Source organism: Brassica rapa, chromosome A08 (genome assembly GCF_000309985.2).
Source record: "Brassica rapa cultivar Chiifu-401-42 chromosome A08, CAAS_Brap_v3.01, whole genome shotgun sequence".
NCBI lineage: Eukaryota > Viridiplantae > Streptophyta > Magnoliopsida > Brassicales > Brassicaceae > Brassica > Brassica rapa.
In genome coordinates this window covers 11,439,242-11,460,684 of record NC_024802.2, presented here as the reverse complement: position 1 = coordinate 11,460,684, position 21,443 = coordinate 11,439,242, and the positions used below count along the sequence as shown (strand labels likewise).

Below are 21,443 nucleotides of genomic sequence, written 5' to 3'. Positions count from 1 at the left end.
GTTACTGTGGTATATTACTATTGAGGTAGTGACGTTTTGTATAATCAAAGTATCAACTTGGAAGGAGTGTTTACTGTATTGTACCCCACATGACGATTTCTAGTTGACAATATTACTCAAGGTTTATAAAGATATGCATATTTTCAAAAAGTTCTCAAAGTGCTTTAGTTTTATAATGTACATCACAATACTGTATAAACGTAGGGCTCCCCGTATCTGTATGGAATTTGATACAATATCCCAAACTCCATTATCCATTTCATTTTCAAATTTTTTAAAAATTTCTTTGACTTATGATACGAAAATATTAGAACTATACAAGACGACCATGATGAGAAGGATAACACGTATGTATGATGGTGATGAATTGACTTCTTGTGATTTTTATATTTTATAGTAAAAGTTAGTTTTGTTTAGGAATTGTTTTCACTAGAACAATATGACATGTAATCAACTGTTTACATCTTATATTTTTTCAGTGCTTAAAGTCAGATATCGGTCCTAGGAACCAAGGTTGGATTTGAACAATTGATTACATGTCAACCTAGGTTGGGGACTAAGGGAGATAATAATCTTCAGATTTCACCATTAGAAGAAAGTTTTGAAATTTTTTGGCTGAACTTGTTGTTATAATAAAGCGGCTGGAAGCCAATGCTTTTCTGGCTTAGCGCAAGAGCAGGCTCTGCTTAAAGTTAAAGATTCTCAACAATTTATGTATGGAAAAAATATTTACGTAAAAGATGTCGAACAAACAAAAGAACTATAGGATGTATCGTGCATATGAGTTTTAGTGTGAACCCTTAATAAGTTTATAATTTTATTATGTGAAAAGATTCTTCAAGATTTTATTTACGATATCATTGGATCAATCATATGGTATGATATCACCGTACTACGCAGCTCGCATTACTTCAATTATATGCAACTTGTTGTATAATATACTAAGTTTGGAAAGACGAAAAATTAGTATGTAAAAGTGATAAATACTGATTAGAGGAACCTTCCCATAAAAGTTGGACCTATATTGGTCCCTTTTTCAAAGCTGGCAGTCTCATCCCTTTATCCTACGCCCTACCTAATCTTTTTGTCCCATGAATTGCATCACATTAAATACATAAATTAATAATTGATGTACTGTTTCTGTACTGTTTCTGTACTGTTTCTAATTTATTAATCCCTATGTTTCTAAAAGATCTATATTCTAAAGAAAACTTTTGTTTCAAAAAGATACATATTTTATATTTTCAATGTAATTTTTGTCAACTAATAATGAAAAAATATGAAGTTCAAGAACATTAATTACATTTCTCAAAATTTTATTGGTTTAAAAATATAGAAAATATCAAATTACAAAAAATTATGCATTTATAACTAAATTTTAATAAGTTTTATTAAAAAGTGTAAAAAATATAAAACATAGATTTTTTAGGAACGGAAGTAGTAACTTTTTTGTAATTCATCCAAAATAATTTTAACAAATTTGTAAGTTACTAGATACACTTTTTGTGTAGATTGTAATTCAAGTTTTCAAAGCCTAAGCTGTATTTGATTTATAACAACAACAAAGGTTTATATTATCCATTTGCTAATAGCTGAACTGGTTGTATAATTGTATTAGCTTACTGTGGATGCTTGTAATAGACGCGTGGGGGAAGGGGGGGGGGGGAATCATAATGCATCGTCGTCGGAGACTATGAAATACACAAACCAGACGATGATAATTCATAACCATAACTAGTTATTAACTTATTATCATACGAGCGCACGATTCTTTGTTTGTCACCTTGCACTAGGGGTGGGCACTTTACCCGATATCCGAAGTGGCACCCGAACCCGATCCAAAAAACCTGAACCGAAATCCGAACCGAAATAGTAAAATATCCGAACGGGTATTGAATAAAGAGAGACTGGATACCCTAACCCGAACGGATAATACCCGAACCCGAATGGATATCCGAAACTATCCGAACATATGTATAATCTAATCTATTAAAAGTGAAGTACAAATTAGAATTAACCCTTAAAATTTCTTAGTAATTACGAATACTTGCCACTGGCTTTTTTTTAAAACGATTTGGCTAATCAATCTAAATATTTCACGAGAATTTCACTATAAAAGCCCATTACGTTTTTGGTCTTACATTTTTTGGGCTACCATTTGTAATCAAAACGAAAATGCCTGTGGCAAAATCTCACTACGAGTTTGATTAATAACCTGTAAACCAAAACTAATATATTACTATAGTATATTAAATATAATAATAATTTAAATATACTATAGTAATATTCGTATTTATATAAGTATGACTTCCGATTTTTAACATTTACATATTGCCTGTTTATTAAATTAAAAAAAAAAACATATTACTCCATATTTATATAAGAGAAAAAAATATATTTAGTATGGAGTAGTGATCTTCACTTATATTTAACTTGATTTATATCTTCACCAAATATTAAAAATATTAATCGGATTATATCAAATATGTTAAGAAACTGAATATCCTTTCCTTAAATCTTTGACAATCTTAATTACTTAACAAAATAATCCCCTATTAATCGGATTATACCCGCACATGTTAAGAAACTGAATATCCTTTCCTTAAATCTTTGACAATCTTAATTACTTAACAAAATAATTCCCTACATTTAAATTTTCACATTTAAAATAAATATCTCCACCTATCATTAAATTGATAAATCGGATAATATCAATTCAAATTGGATATTCAATCAAACATTCCTAAAATCTTGGACAATCTTAATTACTTACTTACTTTATAACCACGTAAAAAATAAAATCTTGAACTCATATCAATAAAATCTAACTAACTACTTAATCAGAAAATAAAACATGTCAAATCGCAGTGTGCAAATATTCTTAACATTAAGTATATTCCTTATTTACCCGAACTTGCTCATCAAGATTTCTACTTAATAATAATTCTAATTAAATTCTCATCCGTATCTCACATATATATATATATATATATATATATATATATATATATATACCATGAGTTGCACGTTAAAGAACCTTATTCACGGTGCGATCAAACCCATTACAAGAAAATGATGATCAATGCAATCCAATTCAACCCTGTCAAAACCTTGAAGCCATATAAGACTAAATGGCGATCCCAAGTGAAACTGTTACATTCCTGGCGACAAAACACTTCGTTTGGTGGAGAGACTCTTCAAATGATTCTAACTGATGCACATGTAAGTTTCAAAACACAATCAATCATTTCTTTTCTGTTCCTTACTATCACCAACTTACATTACATTGTGCTTATTTTGTAGGGTGAAAAGATTCATGCTACGTGCAAAAGGAATCACATTCAAAGTGTTCAAAGAAAACTACCACTGGGAAAATGGCGTGTTCTCACAACGTTTACCGTTTCCCAAGCAACAGGGCAATATCGGCCAACCACCCATCCATACAAGATGACGATCAGTGATGAAACTGTCATTACAAATTCTGACATAATTGAAGATGACATCTTTCTATCTCTTGCCAAATACGAAGACATCATTGATGGGACCTTAAAGACCCACTTCCTTATCGGTAATGCCTATATGTCGATCTTTCTTACCATTTAAAACGAGTTTTGGTTTTTGATTTCAAATTGTATACTAACATGTTCTTTTCTTAAAGATGTCATGGGAAAAATTGTAAGCCTTGAACCAGTTCAAACAGTGCAAGTGAAAGGAGAAGACCGGAAGAAAGTTCAGTTTCGTTTGGTTGACTCAAGGTACGTTTTGGTGGTGAATTGTTTTCTGCTCTGTTGTCTTTTACGTGCACTAATTGCTGTGTTTTGTTTAGTGGTAAGGACATTGCATGTTGCTTGTGGGGAAAATATGCTGAGCAATTGGAGAGTTATGTTGAACGTGAACAACCACTGATCTGTTTGATCAGATTCGCCAAAATAAGTTTCTATAGAGGTATTATTATTACAGTGTATTCATGTTAGATCTTCACTTATATTGTACATCTTTTATGTGCTCAATTCTATATAAATGTTAATAGGTGAGGTGCAAATAACAAATGCATTTGATGCATCCATTGTTTATCTTGATCCAACATTGAAAGAGGCATTACAGTTCAAGGAAAAGTAAGTTTTCATCACCTAACTTTGCGATTTGGTTATATTAATATTTACTGTGACATTTGATATTTCTACATTTATGTATAGGCTGATGGAAGACAATCTCCCTCTTTCTCTTATTGAGAAGAGAAATGGTAAGAAAGAGGTTGTTTTACAAGAAGAGGACTGGAATGATCTTGAGATCAAGACAATATCTGAACTCTTTCTTGCAAATCAGGTTTAAATCATTATTATGAGTTTTTATTTAGAAAGTTATTTAGTCTCTTTAGACTTTTCTAAACATAATATGGTCATAATAGAATTAATCTAAAGGTGTATATATAATTGTAGGTGGAGAACTGTAAAATCATTTGTTCAATAGAAGCTATTGACACTGATTGGTCGTGGTTCTATTTTGGGCATAAAGGTTGCAAACATCGTGCTATTAAAACTGGTAAGATTGTGCCTGAAAGGTCAAACAATGATAACAAACAACTCTGGCATTGTGGGAAATGCCAAGCTAACATCACTGAAGTGGTACCTGTGTAAGAACATTTTTTTCAGATCTTAGTAGTTTAATTCATATTTCTTTTTATTTCTGACCATTCTAAATAAAAGTGCGTTTACTCTAATAGATTCAAGCTTCATTTGATTGTGAGGGATGACACAGAAACATGTAAGTTGATGTTGCTTAACACTGTTGGTATGACCATTGTTGGACATGAAGCTGTTGATCTGTGGGATGGCTCCTATGATGAGGTAAAGTTTGGTTATTGCTCGTAAATTAAATGAAAAAAAAATATTTTAATTTTGTAACCTCTACACAGATTGAAGATCCAGACCAGCTACCAGAACCTATCAGAGATTTAGTTGGAAAATCTTTTTGTTTTGGTATTTCTGTAAGCTCTGACAATGTGACCAATGGGGCAGAAACATTTAAAGTTCTTGAGGTCTGGTCTGGAAATGAAATTCTTCAAGTGGAATCCCAATCCGAGCCTAACTCAATGATTGGCACATCATCTTCTACCATGTCTTCGTGTGATGTGAGTTTTTTTCCTATATTATACATACATCGTAATGTTTGTATTTATCTTATATTATAATTTTGATGAGGTTTTAATTTTGTATTTTAGGTGCTCTTGCTGGAAGATGCAAGCCATAATGAATCAGAAGAATGCAAAACACCTTTCACAAAACGCAAAGAGGAAGATGCTGATCTTCCAGACAAAACATCAACTTCTAAAAAGTTGTGCCGAGCCTCAATTAAAGTGGAAAAGGAGAAGGAAGAATAACACTGCGACTTGTGTTACTTTTTATGTTGGTTTTTTATTTGTTTTAACCTTTTTTTTTGCATTTTTCTATTCAAAATTAATAATTTGTTTTATGATTTTTTCGTTATTCCACAAATTTTAATAAGAGTATTGTCATTTTCTTAAATAATAGATGATTTTTAATGTTTTTCAATTTCATATGTTAAGTAAATATAACACAAAACCTTCGTATAACTAACCAATTTCACTATCAATAAAACAAAACAGTTCCCCTGTCAGTCCTAGCACTTTCTAACTATATATATATAGCTTCATTAAAAAAACATACCTTATGATACTTAACGATCTTATGGTACTAGATGAAACAGAAATATATATTCCTTGGTCCTTTGTTCTTCCACCTGTTTGTAAAAAGGTAAACATGTTAGTTTGGTACGTAGGATCTATCACAACAAAACCAAAAATGAATAATTAATAAACTATTAGTTAATAGCTATATATCAAAGGAACACGTTTTATGGATATTTATTATTTATTTTTAGAAATAAATATATCAATTATATAAAATTGTGATTCCAGAATATTAACTAATATATTTACTTCCTATATTTATAAGCAGGTAAAATAACAAAAATCCTAATTCTTAGGTTATTAAAAATCACATTTAGGATTTTATCCCCAAAAACATAAACGTTTTTGCCGACTCCTTCTTCCTCTCTATTCCTCGATTAAATCCTAAATGTTCTGAAAACACTATTAAGAGGTCTAACTATGAAGAGGAAGAAAACTGTGAACGACAATGGAGATCGAACTAATAAATATTTCACTACAGAGACCGGCAAAGATAAGCAAACATTCAGCTATGCAAGACAGTTTTGCACAAATTCAATCACATATGCAGACATTCCATTGCGATCAGTATATTACAGACTGTTTGAGGGTCTTGAAAATCAGATTGTTCCATTTAATACACCTTCCATATACCAGCAAATCAGCATGCTATCACCCCAGACACCAAGAAATATACGGAGATTGCAACTTGGTGAGTGTAGCATCTAAGACGATTTGACATTTTGTATAGATTGAATTTTGCTACAGATTCTAACATGCAACTTCCTGGTTTTAAACTCTTTTTAGGACTTGATACTTTCCGTAACCAAACGTCACATTCCCCAAAACAGAACAGCTGTTTGACGTATTTAACATGTAAGTTATAATCATTTACCTGTTGCATTGTATGGTTAATAACGTTGCCTTGATTTGAGACATTGAAACAAAAACATGTTATTGTCTTTGGTTTAGCTCAAGTCCTGCAGCCACAGATGCCTAAATCAATTGGTCTATCAGTCGATCATATAAACAAAAATAACACATGTAATGTTTCTGTTTTGGTGAATGCTTATACACTTTAAATCTAATTGATTTAAATTCTATTCCTAACATCAAACTGTTTTGTTTATATATTGATCCAGGCCGAGATTTTGATTCAAAACAACTTTCAAGTACATCAAAGCAGCAAAACTGTTTCCGATCTCCATCATGTAAGTTTGAAAAGTTACCTCTGTTATTTCATTATGGATGGTCGGCACTAACCCTGACTTCCATGTTCTTCGTGCCTTTAGCATCTATCCAGAAAAAGAGAAAGGAGAACTCATTTCAGAAGTTGCCGGATAAGAGACAAAGAAAGAGGACATCAGCAGTTTTGAAAGACATTACCAATATTGACTTTTCTTTGGGTACTGAAAATCAAGAATCACCAACATCTACAGTTTTTCCAGATACTGAATTTGGAGGTCTGTTGTCATAATTTATATATTCCTATTTTTCATTAGCCTATATTTTCTATGATACTATTTTGATCTAAGCTTTGTTTCATTTGTTTTTTTTCAGTAAATATAGATGAGACGAGTGAACTAGAATTTGACTGTAGCTCTTTAGATACTACTGATTCAGAGTATGAATATGACGATGTTGATCTTCCATCTTCTGAACATGATTTACTTAATACAGAAAAGTCTACAAGGTCTACAAAGGGACAAAACAAAGATGGTATTGTATTTTATAAATAATTATTATAAAGTGTTTCTTTTATTTATCAGTATGTGCCTAATGTTCTTGCTGATGTTGTAAATTCAGAATATACTGATGAAGGTGATCCAAAATACACATGTACACATTGTGGTGCAATGATGTGGTATGGAGAACGTTTGAACAAACGCCGGAATGCTAAGATTCCTACATTTTCACTATGCTGTATGCAAGGCCAAGTGCAATTGCCGATGCTGAAAGAACCACCAAGTGTTCTAAAAAAGTTGATGGAAGGTGATGATTCAGAAAGCAAGCATTTCCAGAAGAATATGAGACCTTATAACATGATTTTTTCATTTACTTCACTTGGTGGGAAAGTAGAGAGATCTGTTCAAAAGGGAAAAGGACCACCCATGTTGGTTCTACAAGGAGAAAATTATCATCTAATGGGTAGTTTAACTCCTAATAATGACAGCCAAGCAAAGTTCGGACAGCTTTACATAGCTGACACAGAAAATGAAGTTGAAAACAAAGCAAATTGTCTGAGGTACTTTTATACAAGTATTTTTAAGCCTTACAGCTCAAGCGTTTTGTCTGTCTGTTTGCATCGATGATGATATTTTCTAAATTCTATTGCAGCTCTGGTAAAAGCGGTTTCAATTCCAAAAAGAAGGATAATCTGAGGAAAGACATTATTGAGAAATTGATGAAGATGTTGGATGAAGTGAATCCATATGTCAAAAAGTTCAGAACTGCGAGAGATCGGTTTCATATTGCACCAGAGGATTCTTTTCATATGAGGATTGTAAGTGATCGATCTAAGGATGGGAGAACATATAATACTCCGACAGCCTCAGAAGTTGCTGCGCTCATTCCAGGAGATTTCAATCTAGATATGGATAAAAGGGATATTGTTCTACAACAGAAATCAGGAAACCTACTGCGAATAAACGAGATACATGCTTCTTATCTTGCCCTTCAATATCCTCTGTTATTTACTTATGGAGAAGATGGATTCAGACTTGGTATTAAGAAGGGTGTAACAAAAGCTACAAAGAAGCAAAAGAAGCCTAATATCAGTATGCGACAATTCTTTGCTTTCCGCCTTCATGCACGTAAGAATGAGTCTCACTCTCTGTTGCATTCGAGAAGACTATTTCAGCAGTTCTTGGTGGATGCCTACACTACTATAGAGTCTAATCGCCTACGCTATCTTAGATTTAATCAACCTACATTGCGATCAGATACTTATGACTCTATCAAAGAGTCTGAGAATAAAGGAAAGGTTGATATGAGTGATCAAGGATCAGAGTTCGTCTTACCAGCTACTTTCACTGGAAGTCCTAGATATATGAAGAATCTGTACTTGGATGCTATGACCGTATGTAAGCATTTTGGATTTCCAGATCTTTTCATCACATTCACTTGTAATCCGAAATGGCCGGAGATCACAAGATATGTTAAGTCTCGAAAGCTAAAGGCAGAAGATAGATCAGACATTGTTTGTAGGATCTTCAAGATGAAACTTGATTCATTGATGGATGACTTAACCAAAAAAAATCTTCTTGGAAAGCCTATTGCATGTAAGTTATGAATAAAGTTATATTTTAGCTTCCAACTTCTTTATTTCGTTTGGTTGAGCCTAATAATATTTTTTTCCTTACAGCGATGTACACGGTCGAGTTCCAGAAACGTGGCTTACCACACGCACACATTCTCTTATTTATGGATCCTTCGCACAAGTTTCCTACAACCGATCACATTGACAATATCATTTCTGCGGAGATTCCTGATAAACTCGAAGAACCTGAACTTTATGAAGTTATTAAAGATATGATGATTCATGGTCCTTGTGGAGCAGCTAATAAGAATTCTCCATGTATGGAGAATGGTTTGTGCTCTAAGTCGTATCCTAAACCATTTGCTAAGACGACCACTATTAATAAAGAAGGATTTCCGGTTTATAGAAGGCGGGAACAGTCAGAGAACTTTGTCTTGAAGAACGGATACAAATGTGACAATCGGTTTGTTATTCCATATAACAAGAGACTATCTCTACGTTTCCGAGCTCATATTAATGTGGAGTGGTGCAACCAAGCTGGATCTATCAAGTACTTATTCAAGTACATTAATAAGGGACAAGATCGTGTGACTATTGCTGTGGAACCGCCAGATCACATTGTTGCTAACGAGTTGGGCAATGAAGACATTACTGTGGAAAAGATGGAAAAGAAAAGAAACGAACTGAAGGACTTTTTCGATTGCAGGTATGGAACTAATACAGAACATTGTACCTGATTTTAAGATGTGATACATATTTACGTTTCTAATTGTCTATTTCTCTTATGCAGATATGTGTCTTCTTGTGAATCAGCTTGGCGAATCTTCAAATTTCCTATTCACTATCGATCAACTGCTGTTGAGAAGCTTAGTTTTCATCTACCAGGAAAACAAGTGGTTACTTTTAAAGGAAAGGACAAGCTGAAAAAAGTGATCAGTCGTAAGCTCATTGAAAAGACAATGTTCTTGGCATGGTTCGAGTTGAATAAAATCGATGATTTTGCAAGAACACTAACTTATGCCCAGATTCCTATCTACTATATCTTTGACAAAAAGTCTAAGAAGTGGAAGAAGCGGAAAAGAGGTTTCTGTTTAGGAAGAATTAATTATGCTCCTCGGATACAGGAAGCAGCTTATTTCTTGCGAATATTGTTGAACATTGTCAGAGGGCCTACCAGTTATGATGACATTAAGACCTACGAGGGAGTTCTCTATCCTGAATACAAAGATGTCTGTTTTGCTCGTGGATTATTAGATGATGATCAGGAGTACATTGATGATCTTGTAAGGAAAAGCTATGAATGCTCTGCAAGTGATCTACGACAAGTGTTTGTTATTATGCTTATGAGTAACACTCTGTCTCTTCCAGAGGTTGTATGGGAAAACACGTGGCAGTATTTGTCTGAAGATATTGAGCATAACAGAAGGAAATATTTGAATAGACCAGGTTTGAACTTATTACTATGGACGCGATTAAGTAGTTTTTTTACCTATGTGTAAGCCGCAAATATATTTTGATCATGTATCTTATACATAAAGTTTTTTATTGGTAGGATTGGTGTTGAGTGACAATGACAAAAAAAAGTATGCCTTATTAGAGATTGAGAAGCTGTTGAGGCGTAACGGTACGTCTCTACCAAGATTAACGAAGAACCCAAAGCTGCCAAAGACAAGTACTCAGGATTTTAATGTCTTGATAGTAGATGAACGCAGCTATGATCGAAAAACATTGTTAGAGACTCTTGATAGAGATGTTCCTAAAATGACAGATGAGCAAAAGGAAATTTATGATCAGATTCTTGCTGCTGTGAATCAAGGAAATGGTGGAATGTTTTTTGTTTATGGATTTGGTGGAACTGGGAAAACTTTTCTCTGGAAGTTACTATCTGCAGCTATTCGATGCCAAGGAGATATTGTTCTAAACGTTGCATCAAGTGGCATTGCTTCTTTGTTACTACCAGGAGGTAGGACTGCTCATTCAAGATTTGGTATCCCATTAAATCCAGACGAGTTTTCATCATGTACTATGCAGCCTGGAACTGATCAAGCTAATTTAGTCAAAGAATCATCACTCATTATATGGGACGAAGCGCCAATGATGGGCAAACATTGTTTTGAAGCTTTGGATAGGAGCTTATCTGATATAGTTGGAAAGCATGCGAATCAGCCGTTTGGTGGAAAAGTTATTGTCTTCGGGGGTGACTTTAGGCAGGTTCTTCCTGTTATAAATGGAGCTGGTAGGGCTGAGATCGTTTTGGCTTCTCTGAATTCGTCATATCTTTGGGAGCACTGCAAAGTTCTGAAGCTCACCAAGAACATGCGTTTGTTATCGGATGGTTTGTCACCAGAAGAGGCTGCCGATCTTAGGGATTTTTCTGAGTGGATATTAAAAATTGGGGATGGTAAACTTGCAGAGCCCAATGATGGTGAAGCCGAAATCGATATTCCATCAGAGTTTCTTATAACAGACTCCAACAATTCTATAGAAGCAATCAGCACAGCCATTTATGGTGATACTGCTTCTCTACATGAAAAGAAAGAGGCCAAGTTTTTCCAAGAGAGAGCTATCCTATGTCCGACTAATGAAGATGTCAATATGATTAATGACTACATGCTAGATATGCTGGATGGTATATTTGTTTATTCTACATTCTTATTCGTTCTTACTTAGATGTATACAACAGATGTACTAATGATTGCGTTTTGCTTTCAGGTGATGAAAAGATTTACTTAAGTGCCGATAGTATAGACCCAAGAGATACGGGGTCAGTCAACAATGAAGCACTAGGACCTGATTTTCTTAACACTATTAAGGTGTCTGGTTTGCCTAACCATAGTCTTAGACTGAAGATTGGTTGTCCTGTCATGGTTCTGCGAAATATTGAGCCTTCTGCTGGGTTAATGAACGGCACAAGACTACAGATCACTCAACTAATGGACTTTATGGTTCAAGCTAGGATAATAACTGGAGAAAAGGTTGGAAAATTAGTAGATATTCCTAGATTGTTGATAACACCATCAGATACTCGGCTGCCTTTTAAGATGCGCAGGAGGCAGTTGCCATTGGCAGTGGCGTTTGCTATTACAATAAACAAAAGCCAAGGGCAATCCCTATCTGAAGTTGGTATCTTTCTACCAAGACCTGTTTTTTCACACGGACAACTCTACGTGGCTGTGTCTAGGGTGACTTCTAAAAAAGGTTTGAAGATTCTAGCTGTTGACAAAGATGGTAAACCTCAAAAGAAAACTACAAATGTTGTATTCAAAGAGGTGTTTGCTAATCTGGAAGAATATGTTTGACAAGGTAAATGTGTTTTTATTTACTTATAATCTATTAGTTTTGATCCAAACATACACAAATAAGTTATTTTTTTTTTCTTATTTTTGCCAATGCAGGTTTAAGATGTCTACAAACAAGATAGGCGTAGTATCTGTATTTGCTATTCATTTTGAAACCTAAGCCCTTTTTCTTATTATTTTCTGGTGTTTTTTTAGCTCAAAGAATGAGTTTTACAACTATCTATTATTTTAGACGTTGTTGTTGCTATTAAGTAAGTTGGTCATAACACAATCATCCAAACAACATGCAATTTATCAATTATGAGATCAAGTTCAAAGGAAACAAATAACTATAACTATTGACACGATCGCAAGAACAATACTATAAGTCCGCTATATTCATTTAATCTTATGACCTAACCGATAACCAATCTGTCTAATAACTTAACTTCAGCAAGAATTTACTAACCTTGACCCTTTTTAACCCGCTCTGTCGTCAGCTTCATTGTAATCTTTGAGAATATCTTCAAAAAACTGAATTCTATTACCTGCAAACGATATATTATGTTCAAGTAAATAAAAAATCTCAGTCAAGACGTTTACTTTACTAATATCAATCATCTTATTATCTTTACAAGGGTATATAAAAATCAAGCAATCTAAACAATCTCTAAGTACTTTACAACTCACAGGTATTTTGAGTCTGAATAATAAAGAACTTATCTTTTTTTTTTCATGTCGGCTTCCCCTTTGGTGTTTACGGATCTGCTCTCCTCTCGATCTCGATCACAATTATAACTCAACTCTTATCACAAAACATCACCACAGCCGCATCCGACGTTTCTTCAATTGATGTATTGCATGTTCACTTTTGCTTCGGCTATGTCTCGATTTCGTACTCAATCAAGAAAACTACGAACAGGAGACACAAAAATACATTGCGTTAATCTAAAACAGAGTATAACGAATTGATCTTTAAAAACCGTATACAGAGAAATTTGTACCTTGATACTGTCCATTAATCCATTCATAACATCTTCTAATTCAAAATCCCTAATAAACCGTCTGACCTTCTCCTGTTGAACTCGCCGAATATATCCCTCTGTTTGGCTTTTCTTTCGATGAGAGAGTTTTTTTTTGGTCTTCTAACTGGTTTTTTTCCTGCGTAAAGTTGTTAGATATCTAATTGGGCTTTTGTTATTAAACTTTTCTCTTAAATGTTTATCATCAGCAATTTATAAGCCCATATAATAGATTAGATATATATTTGGATTACAACTATATATTATCGAATTTAGGTTCTAAATATGTACATATTTTTTAAAACCATGGAGATCGATTTTAATGATATACATAAATTCTGTCAAACTATATTTTATCTATAACTAAATAATGTTAATAATCAAATATGTACTTATGCATTTATAAATATTAAAACATAATATTTTACCTCATGCAAGTGAATGAGTATAGTAATTTATCAAATATTTTTTTATTGACTATAAAATTAACAAACTACCACACACAAACTATATGACTAACAAAAATCTGTTTCAACCATTTAGATATAAATAACTAATGTAATTCATCATTAACATTTTTTACATCACCATATAATATAAGATATTTAATATAACAATTACATAATCTATAATAAACATAATAACAATTTAAACCGAAAACGAACAATTCAAACCGAAAACGAACACCCGCGCGGGCGCGCGGGTCAAGGTCTAGTTAACCTTATATTTCTAGTTTATATTTCTCATTTTATATAAAATATTTATATTGATATTACACATACTTTAAGTTCATATGATACACATACAATTATGGAAAAAATGATTTGCTACTCACTTAAAATGCATGTCAAGTTTTTTATTAAAAAAATTAACAAAAAGTTACACCCAAAATTAAAAAAAAATAACTAAATTAATACCTTTTTAGTTTTAAAATGGTATGTCCAAATCTATTAACCATTCAATCTATTAAAAATAAAAAATTAGTTAACTGAAAGTTATATTTTTAAATATAACAAACTTGAGAAATGAAAATTTTAATTTTTTTTTCAAAATCTAAATATTTGAACCCGATCCGAAATAACCGAATCCGAACTAAAAATACCCGAACCCGACCCGAAGTACAGAAATACCCGAACGGGTTCTAAACCTCTATACCGAAATACCCGAAAATCCGAAATACCCAATCCGAACCCGAACGGGTACCCGAACGTCCACCCCTACCTTACACGAGTACACTCCGAAAGACAACGTGATACTTATTTACTTTCTTATAACTGACATGTATCATGTAGTGTTCAAGTTTCTGATATATGATCAGTCTATTTACGTAAAGGAAATAGATAAACCACAAACTTTAAAAAAGTCTCAAATGATTTTATTTGTTTGCTAGCACTTACGGATACGATCCCAAATTCCGAAGTGGTAACGAAGTAAAGATATTAGTACAAACCATTAATAAACTATAGAAAAATCTATAATACAGAACTAATTAACACATTTTTTGTTCAAAAAGGTAGTATACAGAGGATTAAAAAAAAGCACCAACCAAAAATAAAATAAAAAATATATATTTTTGTATTGCATATTTTTTGAACTGTTTTATTCTGAAAATTTGGATTCGAGTTTGGTCATTAAGATTTAGAGTTTAACATTTAGGAGCTATTCAATTAGAATTTAGAAGTTAGAATAATTTAGTTTTTTTTCTTTATCAAATGAATGCTATTTTGAATGTTTGTAATCTTTAAGGTCAACTCTTTCTGTTTCACAAAGATATATTTTCTATCGTATACACACATTAAGAAAACACATTAAATCACTATAACAAATGTATCATTTTCTGAAATTTTCAATTTTTAATATCCTTACCAATAGTAATTCAATAAAATAAATTAATTTTTTTTAAGTTTACAATGTTTTCATAGAAAACACAAAATATATATCTTTGTGAAACAATTTTTTTCTAAAACATCTATCTTTTTTAAACGGATGGAGTATCTTCTTATAAACTTTAAAAATATTATTTTGGAAATTTGCCTTAAACTACATAGTCTTGGTCATTAAACTTCTTTATAGTTCTATAAGTGATATATAAACAAGTAAGTTACCACAAGAAAAAACTTTAGAGTAAATATTTTAGATAGCAAAAATTTTTTTATGACAAAACTAATATATAATGATATTTTTTTTATTAGAAATATCAAGAGATAAATAGCTAAATTACTTCAAATTTTATATTACTAGGGTCGGCCCGCCCTACGGGCATGTGTTGGGTACATAATAAAAATTATTTTATACAAAAATATATTTTAATTTTATAAAGCATTTTAAAATATTTTAAAATTAAAATGACTATAAATAACAAATAAAAATATAATTCTGAGATCATTTTGATATTTTCCATAAATATTTTCTGTTTGAGTTTAAAGTGAGATAACAATCACTGTCTTCGATTTTATAAAAAAAAAAAAATTAGTGATCCAACTACTCGTGTCTTCTGGTAGATCCGGTTTGATCTTCATCCTAACTTGTCATTGTCATGTAAAATATTAGAATTTTGTTGGCTGTTTTGGATGTGTTAGATTTTGCATTTGAAAGTTATTTGTTTGGTTAGGATGGAGTTTTATATCTTTGAAATGTTTTACGAAAGGAGTTGATTGGTGGAGATTTTGATGCTTCGATGAATTTGATGTCATACGAATCATTTAGCAGGTTGATGAAGATGATATATATTACACTCCATATAAGATCGTGGAAACGGTGGACGTGTTTCAATGGAAAGACTGTAAATGGCTGGAGGTTAAGATGCTTGTATACCTGTGGGCTGTGGGTTTTGTGCTGCCTCATCAAGAATTGGGCTCGATGCCATTAAGTTACGAACATCTGCTCTGGAAAACTTTGCAAGCTCAGTGATTATGTTGACCTGTATATATTTTGGTGCGTAGAAACTCTCTGTGGGATATCTCATTAAGCTCCCACATCGTTTTTAACTTGAATTTGAAAAGAGAGGCCGTAATGGTGTGGGCTTAGACGAATAGGTTTTATGTAGGGGGGTTTGACATACATGCCATTAACCTTGTATGCATTAAATCTGGAGATTGGGAAATATATTCTAGTCAACGTATTTTAAAGCATTGATAATTTGGCATATCCATTGATTGTCAGAGATTAGTACGTGGATTTGATTTTATGACGTGGGAAGTTTAAATCTTAAGGTTTATTCACGTGTTTGACTTTATGGAATTAGTGTCATTCTTTATGGGAATTATTACTTGAAAATATTGTGTCCTCCAGGTTGGTGCCAAGATCTTGCAATGGTTGATGATGGGTGTTTTGGTGGTCAGTTTTTAGTTTTGACGACGATAAGGTTTGTTATGGAATCAAATTTCAAATTTTGCGTTGAATAATGAGCAATCTAGGTACTCCCAGTCTTGTTTGTTATTTGCCAAATAACAAAAAAAAGATTTGTAGAAAGAAGCTAGAGAGATAGAAAAAAAGGAGGTTTGATAAAAAAAAAAAAGAAATAGGTAAAATGGAAAATTATATCCAAAACAATGTTAGGAATGGAAAAAAGAAACTATTTGAGATCGTGAGCTATACAGTCAAGGAATATACATCATGATGATAAAAGACAGAGTATATATGTTCAGCCCAATCTTTATTTCCTTACGTCACACGTCTTATTTTTGTTTAAGTGTTTAAATTATCATTTTATGGCCATACGTTTTTTTAGTACATGTTTTGCTGAGTAAATATATGGAATCTAGGAACCTAAGTGGTTGAATGAATCAAGAGTAAAATAACCATTGGATTATACTTGAACTTAATTTATAATATCTTCTGAAAAATACTACAGAGAATAGGGGGAACAGGGATAATGATTCATAAGCATTTTCAAACACGTATTAATGTGACCAGCTCCAGCATACTCTTCACCTTGGCAGATGTGGTCTGAGCTTTTTTCAGTATGAGACCAGTTGAAGTTTTGCTGCCAGAGTTGTTCTCCTTCTCATTCCCACCTCCAAACATCTTCGCTGAGAGAGAAACTGATCCCAAGCATGTGATCTCCAGGGTCCAAGATGTAGCACCATCCTTTTTCTGGCTTGATACGGTCACCTTTCCAGTGCAAATAAATTTAATGGACTGCAGGTATAAATTATTGCAATCAGAAACAGAGTTAAGAAAATTGCTGGAGACAAACATATTATAGTTTGAAACTGTACTTGAGGCTGAGGAGTGATGATAAACTGGTTAAGCTCCGCTATTTTCATAGGCTCAACCTTTGCAAAGCCCCTCAACAAAGAAGCTGCTGATATGTTCCCAGTATCATTTGTGAAGAAACTGTAGTAGTAGTGAGTGTCCCGTGAAAGTGTGTGAGATAAGTCATGTAGCAGTACGTTTCTAGATATAATCAAGCAGTAATTTTTAAATGCTTACTTGTAAAAATAACTCTCTCTTGCATCAGTCTCCTTGTCATAGCGAGTTCCTGATGTGGCATTTAGAAAAATCTTCCTGGAGATGGGGTGTCAGTCTTTGCAAAAGCATCATGGTGGACATCATTTTACGAAAACATAATAAGGTTTCACAACAGTATGAAAGAATACCTCCCACAATCTTGAGATTATAGTTTGTTGCAACAAAAACTCGTGTATCCACCCTAAAGCTTTCAAGTTTTTGTGAAATGACACAACTTGATAGTGGGAACACACTCAAGGTGAGAGACACGTCACTACAAATAAAAAAAATGCGGACCAAATCCTCAATGTGTTTGTCTAAGAAAGTAGTGTTATCAATTGTAAAGGTGTAGAAACCTATATAAGAATAATAGATACCTATCTATTTTTATGGTTGCCATAACACGGATTTTGTCTTTTGGACGATCGTTTACATGACTCTTTACAGCTGTTAGCTCACCAGTTATATATGGCCTAAGATGAATATTTGAAAAAATAATACTGATTTGAATGATGAGTGAGTTTAAGCCCAAAAAAATAAATAATAATAATAATAATAGAGTTACCTAGAAAACGTGAGTGTTTGTTGGCTGCAATACAGGAACACAGTGAAACGAAATTAACAAAGGAAACAAAAAAGATCTCATAAATATGAACATAGTCTTTTGCATTTTCAAAAGTCGATAAATATGTGAGTTTTAAAGCCGAGAATACCTTGAAGTCACATTCGAATCAAGCAGGAGCATATCCACGGACATCAGTTCATCACCTCGCTTGATGTTCCTTGCCTCCCAGAAACGCAATAACCTAACCTCAGAACATCTACCCGATTTCAAATCAGGAAGGAAAACTCGAGCATTAGCCATTTTTTCAGAAAATAAGGAGATTGTTTTGTTTTAATAGATTGATAGGATGCTATAGATTGTAGAGATGCTAACCTTTTTATAGTGGAACCACCAGTCGCCTTTGAAGAGCTAAAGTGGAATTGAAGAGAGATCGTGGAAGGTGGATTTAAAGAGGGAATTCAATAGCAATGTTTCCCTAACCGATTGATTACTTGATCAGTAAAAAGAAGATGAACAGTTCGCTGGAAAGCGTATAGTCGATACGGCGCCGATTGATCGCTGGATCAGGAGGAAGAATACTCAGTTTCGATGGAAACCCTAAATCGCCTACGGCGGAGATGGGAGACAGATGAAAGACAGAATACGAAACGCACCGTTTCGCGATATATCATATCACGCTCTAATAAAATATTCTATGGGCTTAATAATGCAAAATGTTCAGGCAGAATAAGAACGGATTGCGGAGGAGAAAAGAATGGTACGAAGCGTTTAAGTAAGTGACACGTGGCGGCAAGAGAGCGTTCGACTTTCCTACGTGGATGCCTACGTGGACGAACGTGAGAGAGGCAAACGTTATTATATATATAAAGATTACCTTAACCCTCGTTCTCTAATTACTAAACCCAAATTTAAATATAAAATAATATTTTTTCAAAAAAGAATTAACGTTGGTTTGAAATTTTTTTTTTAAATTTGTTGATTTTTGGAAAAATAATGTGTGTTTGATACGATTATAGAATATTTCTAATTAAAATTAGAATATTTCTAATTACTTTACTTATAGAATTTTCTTTATTTTTTCAAAGGTCCGTGGAGAATGAGATATGTTGCATAAAATGGGCTTAGCTTGGGCCAAGCTCAAAATTTTACACGGTTAAACCCGGCCCGTTTGAATTTCAGCCCAACCGCCATGGCGCCATGCAAGAGAGAAACAGAGAGACGGAGGAGGAGCACTGAAAATGAAAAAGGACGAGATGAGGAAGGAGGATCGGCGGATGATCTTCACTCCGCGGCGAGATCTGGTTATGGTTAATTAGCGGGAGTTCAATCAGTTGTCAGCTCTAATCCTTTGGCTGTTAATCATAGAGACAAGCATCCTTGTGACTCGTCTTTGATTTAAATCTGTTTGATTAATAAGTTGTCAGCTTAATGTTCTTGTTAGCAGTGAGGCTCGACGCCCTCCGATACTGTACACGTACGGCAGAAAGAGAAAGGGAAAGGATCAGTTGGATCGACAAGAATCTTTGGAGGATGGGGACGTGTCACGTGTGACGTCTTGAATGGATGCTTTACGAGGAATGAGGAATAAACGTCGTTGGTGTGCTGGAGTTAACGGCTAACGACTAACGGCCCACGTGATGTGTGCTTTTGCTTTCCGTCTTTTATTTATAGAGAGAGAGTTGTTACGTGAGAGATATCAAGAGGTTTGATCAAACTTGTAAAGGGAAGGAGAGATCCCAGGATATAATTCTCTCAAGTCTTGTAGAACTTTTCTCAGATCAATAACATTTCTCTTTCTCAAAAGTATCACATAACAACTTGGTATCAGAGCCTATTTTCTTTACTGGGAAGAGATGGCGCCAGGGAAGAAATCTGATGTCGAGGCGGTGGTGGAGAACCTGAGAGAGGAGATGAGTAAGATCGGAGCGATGGAGAGTACGATGGAGGATCTCAAAGGTACGGTGACTGAGATCCGAAACCGTATGAGCGTATTGGAGAGGTTGGAGCAGCGATTGAACGTAGATGACGAAACGAGGAAGCGTGAGCTTGCCGCTCTGTTTCAAGCATCGTTGCGACACCACGAGGAGGAAGAGGTCTCGCATACCGTCCAGCGACCGGGGAAACAGATCGCTACAGAGGAAGATCGTAGCGGTCTCTTTCGTGCTGGAGGATCGGGATCGCGATCGGAGGCAGTTACGAGAGGCGGGGACGGAAGAGGTCACTCACTGAGTCCACTCGACCGTCCTTGGCTACAAACGGAGGAAAGACACGACGAGAATATGCGTAAGCTGAAGATCCCACTCTTCAACGGAGAAAACGCGGAGAGTTGGGTGTTACGTGTGGAGCAGTATTTTGAGTTGGAGGATTTTTCGGAGGAGAGGAAGATGAGGGTGGTTAGGATGTGCTTCGATGAGGAAGCGTTGTTGTGGTATCGCTGGGAACGCGATCGAAATCCATTTGAGAGTTGGGAGCAGATGAAGTTTCGCGTTCTCGAGCAGTTCGCAACAAATCATGAGATGACAGCACGTGAACGTCTGATGACGTTGCGTCAGGAGGGGACCGTTAGGGAGTACTGCCGGGATTTCATTTCTCTGGCTACAAATGCACCGGAGGTGCCAGATGCGATCTTAGAAACGGCGTTCATGATCGGGTTGAAGCCACAGATTCGAGCAGGGGTTAAACTCATGGAGCCAAGAACCCTTCGCAAGATGATGAGTGTCGCTAAGTTGGTGGAGGAATGGACAAATTACGCAGATCCGACGGTGGAGACAGTGAACGGAAAGAGTACACGAGGAGGGAGTGCAGTGGGCTCTGTTACTTCTGTGGGCCGGGGTGGTTCTACCGGGGGAAATGGGTTTAGGCCCAATTCCAATTTCAAGCCCAAAACGACGGAAGGGTCTGAGAAGAACAATCAGATCGAGAAACGTACGGTGGCTGCGAGCCCTAGTAATACTAAGAAGGGGAGAGCACCGTTTCGTAGACTTTCACCGACAGAGTACGCTAGATATCGAGCTGAGGGGCTTTGCTTCCAATGTGGAGGGAAGTCTCACTCAAGAAGAGATTGTCCTAACAAGGAGTTGATGGTGTTGGTGATCCAAGAAGATGAGGTGGAAGAAGGAGTAGAGTCGGAGGGTGAGGACGATAAAGAAGAGGAGGCAACGGAGTTGGCAGAACGCGC

General features: G+C 34.6%; 2 protein-coding genes, 1 long non-coding RNA gene and 1 pseudogene across 6 annotated transcripts; 2 read left to right on the top strand and 2 right to left on the bottom strand.

Moving 5' to 3' along the window:
• Positions 1–3,447: 3,447 nt before the first annotated feature.
• Positions 3,448–5,380, top strand: LOC108869319 (replication protein A 70 kDa DNA-binding subunit-like). The gene is made up of 9 exons (XM_033278064.1): positions 3,448–3,568; positions 3,659–3,755; positions 3,827–3,945; positions 4,031–4,115; positions 4,197–4,326; positions 4,440–4,633; positions 4,724–4,847; positions 4,916–5,131; positions 5,222–5,380. Exons 1-9 carry the CDS (start codon positions 3,448–3,450, stop codon positions 5,378–5,380), a joined length of 1,245 nt encoding a protein of 414 aa, XP_033133955.1.
• Positions 5,381–5,401: 21 nt separating this feature from the next.
• Positions 5,402–14,147, bottom strand: LOC117127207. The gene is made up of 3 exons (XR_004450030.1): positions 13,231–14,147; positions 12,696–13,138; positions 5,402–6,984 (listed from the first exon to the last, which is right to left on the bottom strand). It is a non-coding gene; the product is annotated as an uncharacterized LOC117127207 (long non-coding RNA).
• LOC103849306 lies at positions 6,978–13,865 on the top strand (annotated as a pseudogene).
• Positions 14,148–17,029: 2,882 nt separating the features above from the next.
• LOC103847688 lies at positions 17,030–20,308 on the bottom strand. Of its 4 annotated transcripts, XM_033276729.1 has the most exons (8): positions 18,638–19,195; positions 18,414–18,521; positions 18,266–18,289; positions 18,078–18,173; positions 17,880–17,974; positions 17,683–17,734; positions 17,469–17,586; positions 17,030–17,388 (listed from the first exon to the last, which is right to left on the bottom strand). In XM_033276729.1, the coding sequence occupies exons 2-8, from the start codon at positions 18,455–18,457 to the stop codon at positions 17,140–17,142; spliced, it is 678 nt and encodes a 225-aa protein (XP_033132620.1). In that variant the 5' UTR covers positions 18,458–18,521; positions 18,638–19,195; the 3' UTR covers positions 17,030–17,139. The 4 variants fall into 4 exon arrangements, 2 of the variants coding, with proteins under 2 accessions (XP_033132620.1, XP_033132619.1); XM_033276728.1 differs by having other exon boundaries at positions 18,414–19,605; XR_004450029.1 differs by having other exon boundaries at positions 17,683–17,757; positions 17,850–17,974; positions 18,078–20,308.
• Positions 20,309–21,443: the final 1,135 nt, after the last annotated feature.